Source organism: Ambystoma mexicanum, chromosome 1q (assembly GCF_040938575.1).
Source record: "Ambystoma mexicanum isolate Mex_15411 chromosome 1q, UKY_AmexF1_1, whole genome shotgun sequence".
NCBI classification, from domain to species: domain Eukaryota; kingdom Metazoa; phylum Chordata; class Amphibia; order Caudata; family Ambystomatidae; genus Ambystoma; species Ambystoma mexicanum.
In genome coordinates, this window is record NC_090922.1 from 768330467 (window position 1) to 768343915 (window position 13449).

General features: G+C 43.9%; 1 protein-coding gene across 4 annotated transcripts in view; it reads right to left on the reverse strand.

The window, feature by feature from the left end:
- Positions 1 to 11177: 11177 nt before the first annotated feature.
- Positions 11178 to 13449, reverse strand: part of GLRX2 (glutaredoxin 2) — a 363657-nt gene continuing 361385 nt past the window's right edge. For all 4 annotated transcript variants that reach the window (XM_069641356.1, XM_069641353.1, XM_069641354.1 and 1 more), the window contains one exon: positions 11178 to 11998. In XM_069641356.1, coding sequence (XP_069497457.1) covers positions 11879 to 11998 — 120 coding nt within the window. In that variant the 3' untranslated portion in view covers positions 11178 to 11878. The remainder of the gene's footprint in view (positions 11999 to 13449) is intronic.

Sequence of the window (13449 nt, forward strand, 5' to 3'; positions counted from 1 at the left end):
TCTCAAATAATCAGCACCACATGACAAACCCCAGTCTGCAAACATTGAATTTGCAGGAGTTGCAAGACCATATAATCTTTGTTCTGGGGCATTCCTGGTTTTACATGTAAGGCTTTGCCACCATTGTAGACATGTCAGTCTCTTGTCAAATGGGAAGGTTTGATTTGCTTTGTTTACCATTCGTGAACCAGAAGCTATGCTACAACAGGCTGGTCTCCGGCAAAGATTTCTGGAATGCCACTGCCCCCAGTGTCATTGCATTATGGATGGAATTTGAATGGGAACGCACGTCTGATGATTTGTTCATCATCATGTTTGACATGTACATTAATTCTGTGATGCACCTTTCAGTGACGGAATGTTCTGGCTTTCAGCAATACCAATAATACATGTGGGAATGCCACACATTAAATCACATTTGACCAACCAGATAACCCATAAAATATAGCCTTGTACTCTTCATTGGAAATCCATGTTTTTGGAAAGGTGATGTACCTGTTCTATATTTTGTAATGCCTTTGCCAACACGTGGATCAAGATCCTTATGGGTTTCACACACCTTCTGCATGGTCACATTTTACCATCTATCCAGAGTGACTAAGTTCCCTGCCTGACTCTAAGGGTAAGGGATGGTGAGACCATATGCTCTGGGTGTCAAGTGATGCAGGAGCATCTAGTCTACACTTCCTTCCCTGGTTGCATGGAAGGGATGTATCATTGAGCACCACTAATGAGCTGTGGCCCTTTAACAGGATCCACTCTGTTTAGCAGTCAGGCGATCTTTGCCTCTGTGAGTAGGGATGCTCACCTCACAAGAAGAACCAGACAAAGTCTTTCTTGCTGGAGTTTGTGAGTCCAGCGTGCAACAAAACATTTGTGAGTGCAGGCACTCATGAACTAGGAAAGCTTGCAGAGCACAAAGCTTAGTTCTGCGAGACTGACACTTCCTATTTGCGAACACCAATTCCAAGATGGTTCCAGCCCCAGATATAGGCTTGGTCTGCGGAACTACAAGGTAAAGGGGCAAGGTAAATAACACATTTAGAGGACCGCCTAAGAGCTTAAACAAACCAATTACATTTACTAACAGATTTTATCAAACGCCTGAAAAACATTAAGCCAGGGGGTCCTGAGAGATGGAGCCAGGTCCCGATAAAGAGAGCATGAGTTGGCAGAGCTTTTGTTAATCTGACTCCCAACTGATAGTTGGGTTAATCAGATTGTGATAATCTGGTTGTCTGGCAAGAGTGGTCGAGTGGTAAGTGGTCAACCGATCATCCGAGTTTATGAGGGAATGGAGCAGGTTTAAATCGGGGGCGAGGTGGGGGCATGTTGGGGGTGGGGGCAGGCAAACACAGGGATGAGGATGGGGCATGGAGTGTGGTGCAATAGTGGGGGTTGGGAGTCCAGGAGAGTATTAGGTGAAAGGAAAGGGACAGGCAAGAGCAGCAGCAACGGCAGGCAGTTGGTGGATCCCCTGATAAGAGAGGTGGGTGATTACACATCCTAATAAAATGTTTGGTCAGCCACTAGGTGTCGATTAAGTTCAACTTTTTTATTTTAATTTGCACAAGTCGGTCACCTTGCAAGGATGATCAGAAGTCAATTGTTTTATTTTATTTTGTAAAGTGCAGACTTAGCATGAAAGCAGCAGAGAGCTGGACAGGGTGTGAGCAGCCTGCATTTGGGCTGGCATCTTGACAGTAGCGCAGTACTGTGAGTTGCAGTAAGCGTCCATTGGGATTAGTCCTTGATCAGGTATTGTTGGAAAAGCTACGTTTTGAGAGCTTTGCGTACTTGAAGAATTGTGGGGGCATTCCGAGCCGATACCGGGATGGAGTTCGAGAGGGTGGGTGCGTGACTAGAAAAGGATTGCTTGCCGGTTCTCCCTTTATAGACTAGTTGTCGATTTACTGCACAAAGAGCTTGTGCACTAGATATGTGGCACTTAGCCACCAGGCACGCTGGTGTGCTACTTGTGACTTCTCTGTAGAAGAGGCATGCAATCATCAACAGTATCCTGGCCTGGCCTGGCGAGGAGAGGAAGCCAATGTAATTCGTGTAGGACAGGGGCGATTCGGTCAATCAATGTACAGGTCCATCTGTGGAGGACGAATAAGACAGAACCATTGCCAAAAGGGTGTAGGCATCCAGAAGGAATAGAGGTATGGAAAGGGAGCATTGTGATGGAGAGAGGAGTGGAGAAGAGGAGGCAGGTCTAAAGAAGCAAAAGGGTGGCTGGTGGGGTCTTGGAGAAAAGAAGGGAAAGAGACTTGGAGAAGAAAAGGAGGAGGTTGAAAACAGGGAATGCAGTACGAGATGGAGAAAAGGTGGGTGGGGAGAAGCAGCAAGAGGACATAGAGAAACATCAAGGGAGGCAGTGAGAAATGAGGGGACAGTGAAACAGCTGGAGGGATATTAGGAGATGGTGAGTCATCTGGAGGAGAATATGGGGACACCAAAGCAGAAGTGGGGCAATATCTGTAGGAGAATGTAGTGAGTCATAAGGAGGATATGGAAGAGGCTATTGGTGAAGCAGGTGAATGAGATGCACAGCCTGGCTTGGCTAAAACAGACAGGGAAGGTGCCCCAGGTGTGTGGCAAGAGCACAAGGTAGTAACATGAGGTCAGGGTAAGGAACAGTATAATAGTGAACAAGATAGGGAAAAGAAGAGGGTCCTCGAGGAATGATATAATTGAGGAGGTGCTAGGACAGTTTCCAGAGGAAGTTGCTTGGTATCAGTAAAAAGATTCCCTAGGCTAAAGTTGAAAGTCCCTCCCTTCAACCCATCCAACGAGCCAAAGATCAGAGAGAAACCTTGGTAGTCTAAGCCTGGAGGGACCTAGCTTCTTTATAGTGGATGCCCAGATTTGGCCGTAGGCACTATGCGACTCCTGGAACAGGATCCAACAGAGGATTTGAAGAAAGAGCAACATCGGAAAAGAAGTGCCAGGGACCCTTAAACAGCAAAGATTGTGAGTGAATAAAACCCCCAGGAATTACCAGGAGGGAGACTGGAGTGACTGCGGAAATCCAAGGAATTTACTTTGTATTAGGGTTACCTTTGTTCCAAATCAAAAAGAATAACCTTTCTTTAGTTTGCTCATGAGAGAATCCAAGGAGAAGTCTTACTGGTTTTGGGTAACCCTTTGATTTCATTGGGACTAAAGACAAGGAGGTGTTTGTTCTGTGACCACTTTTATTTCCAAGGCCCAAGGCACAACCCCACCAAACTGTCCTTTGAACGAACAGTCATCTCCGACACTTCAATCTTCCCTGGTCAGAAAGGAAGGGAAAGGAGGATGGAAAAGAGCTTACCTGTCCATCTGACTATGGGACTGTTCGCCTCCCACCTCCTCCCCTTTTGTACCGCTCAGACTTTTTGATGTTACCATGTCTTCTCCAAGCATGATCTCTCCTCTTGACCAGTGCTGCCTCTTCCACCTGATGTCACCATCTTCAAACTGCCCCTTCTCCTCTTAGCGCCACTTCCACCTGTTCTGTATCACTCTTGTCACCTAATGTTACTACCTCTTCAATATCACTCTTGGTGACGTTATCACCTCCTGTTGCCGCCCTAAAAGTAGTGATAAGGGGGGAAACTATAACAAAAGCGGGAGGTATTAGAAAACAGCTGTGAGGCAAACTAGACCAGTGGGAGCAAGAGATTGAGCAATTTCAGGCCACCCCGGTGAAAAGTCACCAGAGAGGAAACCCTCAAAGCACATCGGCATGGGACAGACTAGCTAAATTTGACTACACCACCAAGACTAAAAGAGCACACACAGAAGCCGACAGGCCGAGTAGAATGCTGGCCTGGCTGTGCAAGAAAGAACACCCCAAGCAGACAATCACCAAGATGCAGAGGGCAATGAATTCCAAACACAACAAGGCATAAATGACGCCTTCAAGCGTTTTTATGAACACCTATACTCCCATAAGGACTAAGTTCCCCGAGGCCAAATCACAGATACATTGGAGGAAATAGGACTCCCCAGACTAACCCCTGAACAGACTGAGGCCCTAGATGCAGACATCACGACCGAAGATATAACAGAGGCGATTAAATCGCTGGCCAACTGCAAGACCCCTGGGACCGATGGGCTACCCGCTGAATTTTATAAAGAGTACGAGACCTCCCCAACACCTTTATTACAAGAGGTTTTTCAAGAAGCATATGAGAGAGGGATATTGCCCGACAGCATGAGAAAGAGCCTTTTGATCCCGATCATTAAACCTAACAAACCTGCTGACGAATGCGGCTCTTACCGCCCAATAGCCATGCTCAATTATGATGTGAAAATACTGAAGACGATATTAGCGAAGAGGTTGGCTAGAATCATAGGGGAGATCGTGCTCATGGATCAGTGCGGCTTCATACCGAGCCGGAACACGACCATGAACTTACGCAGATTACAACAGGTTATAAACCAAACTGAGGCTAGCACGGAGGCATGTGCACTGCTATCCCTTGATGCCATTAAGGCGTTCGATTCTATATATTGGGAATGGCTCGTAGTGGTTCTAGAAGGTTTCGGCTTTGGCCCGGGGTTAATTAGGTGGATCAAGATACTTTACACAAAACCCCGGGCTAGGGTAAAAACCGGAAAGTATGTATCTGAGGTCTGGGACATATGCAGGGGCACTTGGCAGGGATGTCCACTATCCCCCATGTTTTATGTGTTAGGACTTGAACCTATTGCCATCTATTTTCGGAAACAATTCTTCGATGCTGGAATACGCCTGGGGGGAGTGGACCACATCATCTGACTTTATGCAGACGATGTGCTGCTATATGTTGCGGACCCACACAATAACGTGCCCACAATGCTAGACGTCTTAGACAACTTTGCAAAGGTCTCAGGCATACAATTTAGCAGGGCGAAGTCCTGCCTCTTCCCTCTAGCTGGCCTCAAGAGCAAGAATATTGTAGAACTTCCTTCTGTGGGGATACAGTGGGAGGTCACCTGGTTAAAATACCTGGGAATACACATAATGCGCACCCCCGCACTGATGCATGAACACAACACGAAATCAGCAATCCCCGTCTTAAGAAAATCCATGAACTTCTGGGCAAAACTTCCCCTGTCTATGATGGGCAGAGCCTCAATAATTAAAATGATTGTCCTCCCTAGATGCCTGTACAAGTTCGAAAATGTACATTACTACATTAATGCTTCCTTTTTTCGCCTGCTAGAAGTGATACTCTGTGATTTCCTATGGGGGAAAGGAAGACGCAAGATAGCACTCACCACCTTGGTCCTACCGCATAGCCAGGGGAAAATTCAACTCCCGAACTTCGAGAAATATTATTTGGCAGCACGACTCAGTTTTGTGACCAAGTGGCTAGCAGACGACACCACATCTGAGACGCTCCTGCTACAACTCTTGGTCTCCCCGATCCATCTGAAGGAACTTATTTGGGCCCCCACCCACCTCATGCGAAATGCCCCCTTCTTGGCTGCCCTAGGGCGAAAAGTATGGCACAGAGCATAGGCACTCGCCCACGCAAAGCATCACTACTCCTCAGACATACAAATTATCTCGGACCTATGCAGATCCGACATGGACCTGCAACACCTCAGACGCTGGGAAGAAAAAGGGATATACACGTGGGGAGACCTATACGACGATGGCACCTTTAAGGAATTTGAAACACTACAGGAGGAAGCTGTAATCCACACAGGCCAGTTTGTGGTATCAAAGGATACGGACTACAGCACGAAACAAGTGGACAACATGGCCGGAGGAACCGGAATCAAACCCTCTGATCACTCTATTGTACAGCTTGGGAGAGGGATGGAGACCAGTGTCCCAGATCTATGGCCACTTGAGTGACACCCCCAACCTACGAAGTGCCGATCTGAAAAGAAGATGGGAAATGGACATGGGCCGGGAAATGGCTGATGGAGAATGGGAGAGGGCTCTAGCGTACCCTAAAGCAGTCTCCAGAAACCACTGATTTAGACAAATACAACTGAACCTGTTATACCGAACATATTTAACCCCATCCAGGCTGGAGAAATTCAATAAATCACCACACTCTGTCTGCACCTTGTGCAGAGAGAATAATGCAGACATGATTCACATGTTCTGGTCGTGCACCAAAACACAGTCCCTGTGGGCCACCGTACAGCTGACAAGCGAAAAAGCAGGGTTGACTAGGTACAAGTGGACCCCAGACGAATGCCTTCTGGGAATGTACACCAGGCCGGCCAAACTTAAACACCTGGCCAAATTAATGGACATCATGTGCATACTGGCAAAAAGGACAATTGCAATGTACTGGAAAAAACCCGCAGGACCCCAACAAAAGGTATGGCACAGAGAATTGGAACGTTGGGTACAAGCTGAAACAAAGGCATGGGAAGACAGTGTTGCCAGGTCCACGGATGCCTCGAGCATGACCCTAACGGCCTGGAAAGAACTCACAGGATCCTTGTTTCACCCCTCGGATGACAAGCCCCCATGAACAAGAACAAACCTATGGAAAACGGATTTACAACCAACATCACAGGACCCCGAGAGCAACTAGCCACAACTTCACTAGGTCCTTACAAGCTCAAGTCCCCTCCCCCCCTCCACCAGGCTTGCCCAACCCCTTCTGAACCGACAGACTGCCCTGCCATGATGGAAGGAGCACTTGGAGACAGTTAAAGTTAAATTGTTAAATGTTAATGTTTTATTACGAAATGCTCATTATCCTCTAACTATGGACATATTTTATGTCCTGCAAATGTGAAAATGATAAATGGCAATAAATAAATTTAAAAATAAAAATCACCTCCTGTTGCCTTCTAAGTCTTCACCACCACCTGATGCACCCTTGAAACCTTGACATTACCACAACCTGGCTACCACCCTCTCTTCCAGTCATCAAATCGTCAAAAACCCTTCATCTTACCAATGCATTCCTTTAGGATCTTAGATCTGACCACATCCTACTCTTAACTACTGCCACCTCACCAGTATCCCTTTTCTATCCAACTCTCCAATCTCTAGCTTCCATCAAACTCAAGCCTCCTGCTGCTCTAATCCACATTGGCCGACTGTTTCTGCTTTTGTAGTCCCATCCCCCTTCTGGCTTTCACTTTTGTTAAGAATGTGCACCTGTCTCTTGTGTTTGGGACAGGATTTGGATTGGCTGGTGCACCTGGCATCGTTTTCAGCCAGAACAATCCTTAACAAGACCTATCCACTGCCTCTGATTGCACTCCACCTACTGGGTTGTCTGTGCAGGATACAAGCCTCTGGTTTCCCAAAGTGTGAGTTATGTGCGAAGAACGCTCTTGGTAAGGTGTTTTAAATCACTGGCTGTCTAGAAAGTGTCAGGTTGTGGTGAATTTCTAACCTGATATCTGTGGCATTTGAAGGCTGTCAGGAGACTATGAATTCTTACTTTTAATTTTTAACATGTGGTTAAAATATGTGGCCAGGAAACCACAAACGTGCAACAATGTATCAGAAACAGTTGAACATTTCTGTAATGTTGGGTAAATTGTGTAACAGTGTGAGAACACATAAAAGTAGTGCTGGGTGTGTGAAATTGACATTGGTAGATGGGAACGTTTGTCTTTACTTGTTAAGACTTTGGGTCTGAATAGAAAGCTTCAGGCAATCAGGTGGAGAGGGTCAGGGTTACCGTGGCTACCTTGTGCTGCACTATTATGGTCGGGGAGGGTCAAGGTGAGCCAGACTGCCTGGCGTTGACCTTGTGAAATGTGAGCAATTGGTTACTGAATGTAAAAATGACTGACCTAGCACTTTTTTGCCACAGGGTCTTTTTGGTGAAAAATTGCTAATTATTGGGTGGTATTAATGCACAGCCTCCTACATAACCCTTGTAAAAGCAGTCACTTACAGAGAGTTAAGAACACTTGGCACAGTTAGAGAGTTGTTGTTGTGCCCTTACTTTACTTTGTATTGTAAAAGTTGCCCTAAAAATGTTCAAAGTTGCTTACCCTCATGCCATATGTGTTTTACCAAGATATCCGATTAAATAAATAAACACACAAACAATCTACTTCCCATTTCAAGAGGGGGGGGGGGGACAAAGCGATTCCAGAACCACACTCGATACTGGGCTTCACCATCTGGGTATACGGGTCAGTGAGACGCTGGATGACTTCTTCAAATTTAACCTGCAACGGGTAGTGCAAAAGTTCGAGAATGACATCTCACACTGCCAATCTCTCCCACTTTCACTACTCGAGAGGGTGGCACTGTTTAAGATGTTGACGCTTCCAAGACTCCTGTACATTCTCCAAAATGCCCACTACATATCCCCGCCGAAACATTCACAAACATTGACAGGACTCTATGCACATTACTTTGGGGAGGTAAACAACCTCGCATTGCACTTATAACGCTCCAACGTTCGGTGTGGGGGGGTGGTGGGGGTGTAGGACTGCCGAATATTTGCATATAGTACTGGACTGCACAGGCAGGGGTGGCAAAAATGAGTGGCTACATGGGGACCCAAGGCTCCCACATACTCTGGTCGAAACAAAGGATACTGACTCTCCTTCCCCCTTCACATACTATATGATAAGAAGTGCCTAAGTGGGGTTCTGCGAGTTTATCTTCATATCCGCCAAGTCTGGAAGGAGATACATAGGTTTGGACGGCGGATCCACCCTGATCCAACCCCTGCGGCACAACACACACCTCCCCGAAATTCAGAGGATGGGACATTTTGGAACCTGGGAGAGAAAAGGTATATCTACACTGGCAGATATTCACGAGGGGCGATTGATAGATTTTGAAACCCTAAAAACGAAACATGGATTACTACCTATGGACCGTTTCAAACATATACAGCTTGCACATGCCATCAACGCCCAATTCCCAAGCCTTACTGACATAACCACCTGCTCCCCCCTGGAGACCAATGTCCTCCCAAACCGTATTCCTTCCAAGGATACCTCCACCCTCTACCTGGCTATTAACTCCTTTGGCACCCGGGAACTCACTCACCTCAGAGGGAAATGGGAACAGGACCTGGAAGCACTGGAGGCTGAAGCATGGGTGGAGGCACGAATGTCCCCACGAGAAATTGGCATCAATGCTAAACTCAGATTGATACAGCTTCGAATCCGACACAGTTCATATTGCTCCAGAACAATGATGGCCAGATGGGGGAGATGACGACAATGAGCGTCTCCGATGTAGAAGAGCGGAGGGCACCTTCTGCCACATGATCTGGGAATGTGGGGTGCTACAGGAATTTTGGACAAGGTGTTTAACATGCCTCTCCAGATTAATGGGTTCCACAATTCTACAGGATCCCAAATTGATTCTTTTGGGCATATGGGGAGGGACTGACTTCACCAAATATGAAAAGATATTTCTGGGAGTTTGCAGTAGGGGCGGGAAAGAGACTAACAGCCGCCACCTGGGACTCTGCAGATAAGATAAACATAGACTGATGGTCCAATGAAATGAATAGGTGTGCCTCCCTGGAACGACAAATTTACACTGCAAGGGGGTGTCCCCGGAAGTTTCAGAAAATATGAGGGGAATGGAAAGAATAAGCATTGAAATTACAATATAGGGAGTGCCTAGACATAACCGAGCGGTAACCCGGTGTGTCAGACAACTTTGGTGCTCCTATCATGCTATTCGTTGTCAAATGTTATTTTGTGTTCCGTGATCCCGCTGACAGTGCTCCAAATGCTAGTGTACTCATTGTTTTCTTGTTCGATAATACCTAAGAGTTTTTAAAAAATGTTAAAAAACGATCTGATTAAATAAAGCGCTAAATCAATCATTGTTACATTGTTATAAAATGGTTACTGAATGTAAAAACTATTGACTTAGCACTTTATTGCCACAGGCTCTTTTTGGTGCCAATTTTTACAATAGCAAGGTACTAGAATTATGGTGTAAAGGAAGAAAGCTGCAGAGACATCTAAGCTCATAATGAAACTACATTGCCATTTACCAAACTAGTGGACATGTTCATGAATGCATCCGAGCAATGACTATGTTTAACTACCGTTGTAATGGGTATTGAAATTCCCACAAACTAGATGCAATGAATTTATGTAACTGTTACTTAGACCTCAAGCTGCAGGATATTTTAATGTTGCCCCCAATTTAGTGTATCTTCTCTTTACAGGACAGACTGAAGTGGATGGCTGATAACCAGGAACAGACTGCATTTGCTGAAGCATAATCTACTGTGTCAAAGACACCCGACAAATAGAAGCGGGTGTGCATAAAGAGATCCCATAGAAGCATACGACAATTGCTATGTTTCCACTGGAACCTTGAATGGAAAATGGAAAAAGCCTATGCTCAGTTGAACAAGTATGCTGTTGAGACACAGTAGTCCTTCAATATGCCTAGAAGCGCCATATTCAAGGAGGTCCAAAGACAACTTTCAGCAACAACATAGTTATTGATTTCTTCAAGATATGAGTGGGCTTCTGAAATGACCGATTTTCAATTACAGTGCGAACTGGCTATCAAAAGTTGCATTTTACAGCAACAGTTCGACAGAATGTTACCAGTAACTTTAAAGGTTTGAATCTCAGAAGCCTTCCAGTGTGCTATGAATGTACTTTATTAAATGTAAACTAGGAAAGCAACTCGGGTCCAATCTATTCAATATTCCTTACGACAGTACATCTCGGATTTCAGCAAGATAATAATGATCATACAGGATGCCACCTCGGCACCTATACCCACCTTCTTTCGCCACTTAATCTTAAAAACCTTTTTCCAAGTTTTAAAGCTGCATCAGATGGCCCATGTTATGCCTTCTTCTAGTTTAAAGCACAGTCGTCAAGCCTAAAAATGTACAATGTGTCGTTATCTATACTAGGGATTGCACACACTGGCCGATGATTATGACCTTCCTTTTTAAATAAATACACAGATTACAGTAAGTTTGATTCCAGGCAGAGCTTACATTTCATGAAAAATAACAGCTACAGTTGTACTCAAGTGGTAAGTCAAGGAGGAGGACCAACTAAGGACTAATTCTGAAGCTAATGTAAATTGCATTGTTCTGGTCAACATATTTGTGTTTATATATTTCTACCAGCTTCTGGGAAAACTATGTACCTGCCTGCCTGCTGATGGAAGTTGATTGATCATGTAATAGCCTAAGAGTGTAAGAAGTTGTAACAGCAGTCCTTCTGGAATTAAAGTACAAGTCTTAGTGCACAAGTAGACTGAAAACAATCGTATTTATAAGAACATATACTTTAAATGTTAACAAAACATAGATGTAAATACATGATACACACTACATCGGAGTATTTCAAAAAGTGGTAAATTCTACAATTTGTGCCTCACAAAACATTGGTCATATACTGACAACATGATGCTTCAAAGCACTAACACTGTGCGGCCATTACAGTCTCTGTACTGTTAAAACCTTGAAAACGGTTGCATTTATTATAACATAGGCTATGATATTTGAATCAGAAGACTTTGTTCATCTTACATAGCTGCTCATATTGAAAGCATGGTACATAATTGTAAAAAATACAATGGGAATCAGAATATGACATTTTTGATTGTCAACTTTTTAGTGAAGTAGTAATGTGCAAACGTGAATTCTCAAAGAATAAACAAAGTGATGACACCATTACTTTCACGACATAGTTCATGTGGTTAGAACTAATCCATGTGTGCAACCACAAAAGTACACAAAAGTGCACAACCTCTGTCTAATACAAACAATATTTTTGCACCCACTTTAACTGGGCAGCGTTTAGCACTTACAATACCAAAAGCACAAAACACCTCAATTATGCCAATATAAATGTACTTTTTTCTATGCTCAAACATGACTTTTGCTGAAGCAAATCCACAATTAACTCATTAACATGCAAGCAGGAGACGTGTTACAAGTGATTGGATTTCTTAGTTCTCATAGCTGGATGCACACTGCCTGATTAGTGGAAGAAGTTTCCCTTGTTGGTGAAGTTTGCGAGTGTCTGTGCCGCCACCAATACACGTGCCATTTACAAACACTCTTGGAACCTGATTAAAAAAAAAAAAGCATTATATAGTGACACTTGTTAACAGAGGTACGTTGTTTGCTGAGAAAATACATTTCACAAAGTTACATTTATAATGTTTGCTTAAAATCACAAAGGTTATTCATCATTCTAGCACAAGCACTATATAACAATAGACTTGTGCCTGCACGGGTATTTTCACGGACAAATCTTTAAATTCAAGCTAAACTAACACTTAAAGCACAGAACTCAAGTTTAAGGAGGAAGACCATTCATATCAACATTAAAAAACGTTGGCTAAAATTATAATGTTTCCAAACAAACCCTCAAGAGAAATTTAATTTGATAGTTGAGGTAGATGCAAAACAAACTTCTGCCCCCAAGCACCGCTCATACCCTCACAAATGCATCTTCGAAACTGTATGACCTCAATAATCACTGATAATACGTTTCGGCTGAAATGGTCGAATAAGAAATGCTGAATGTGTAATTGGTGCGCGTTCGGCATGGTAGAAAAGACAGAAGCCCACAATACTGTACAATGGGCGCAGGGGTTGCGGGAGTGTCCCCCGAGCCCCTTGTATACACTGAATGCACAGCGGGGGGACAACCAAAATCCCAAAAGCTCAAGTTCTAGAATAAGTGGGCTTCCCAATTTTTTAATTCAAGTTTTTGGGATTCGGTTTTTCATTGTAGATCACCGATAATACACATAGAACTTCACCAAGGCATCACAGACCTGCACTGCATACACCACATTCATTGGCTTGAGCCACAAAGGGCACGGCCTGCGAGCATGCCCCAAATATGCCTGTTGGGCATGGCATAATTACTTTTTTTATATCAATGGTGATGGCATGTCTGAGGAAATGATCAGTACCATGGGTGGAGTTAAGGTTGAGTAGCTTCCTTAGCTTGCAAATGTTAGTGGATTTGATTCATAACCTTAATGAGACAAACTAAAATATGTTTTTTCTTTTGATAGACTCGAGTGTTGTGCTTTTTCTGATTCTTATTACGTTGTATTTGTTATACCCAAGACATACATGAATTATATCGGGTGAGGGAGGGAAATAAAAGAGTGAATAACCAGTCTGCCCTAATTGGGTTAAAATCACACAGTAAGGAAAAAAATGGTCAGGTTAGCCACAATAATAACAGTAGTTTGGCTATTGTAACAATTAATTTAAATCTCTATATAAAGTCAATGTTATACCAACAACTACTAAATTTGCATAACAATTTATCATAATACATTTCTTGCTGCATTCATAACAATCATAAAACAACTGAAATGTCACTACAAATAAAAACGGACTCAAGGAGCAGAAGCCAATACGTTATACCTAGATTAACACGCTTACACCAGGGAATTGATTAACTGCACTTAATGGGGCCTGCTGCATTCCTTATCAGGAAGGGGATAACTTTCGCATTAATGCCATCAATAATTATTGGATGACAAACCTTTTT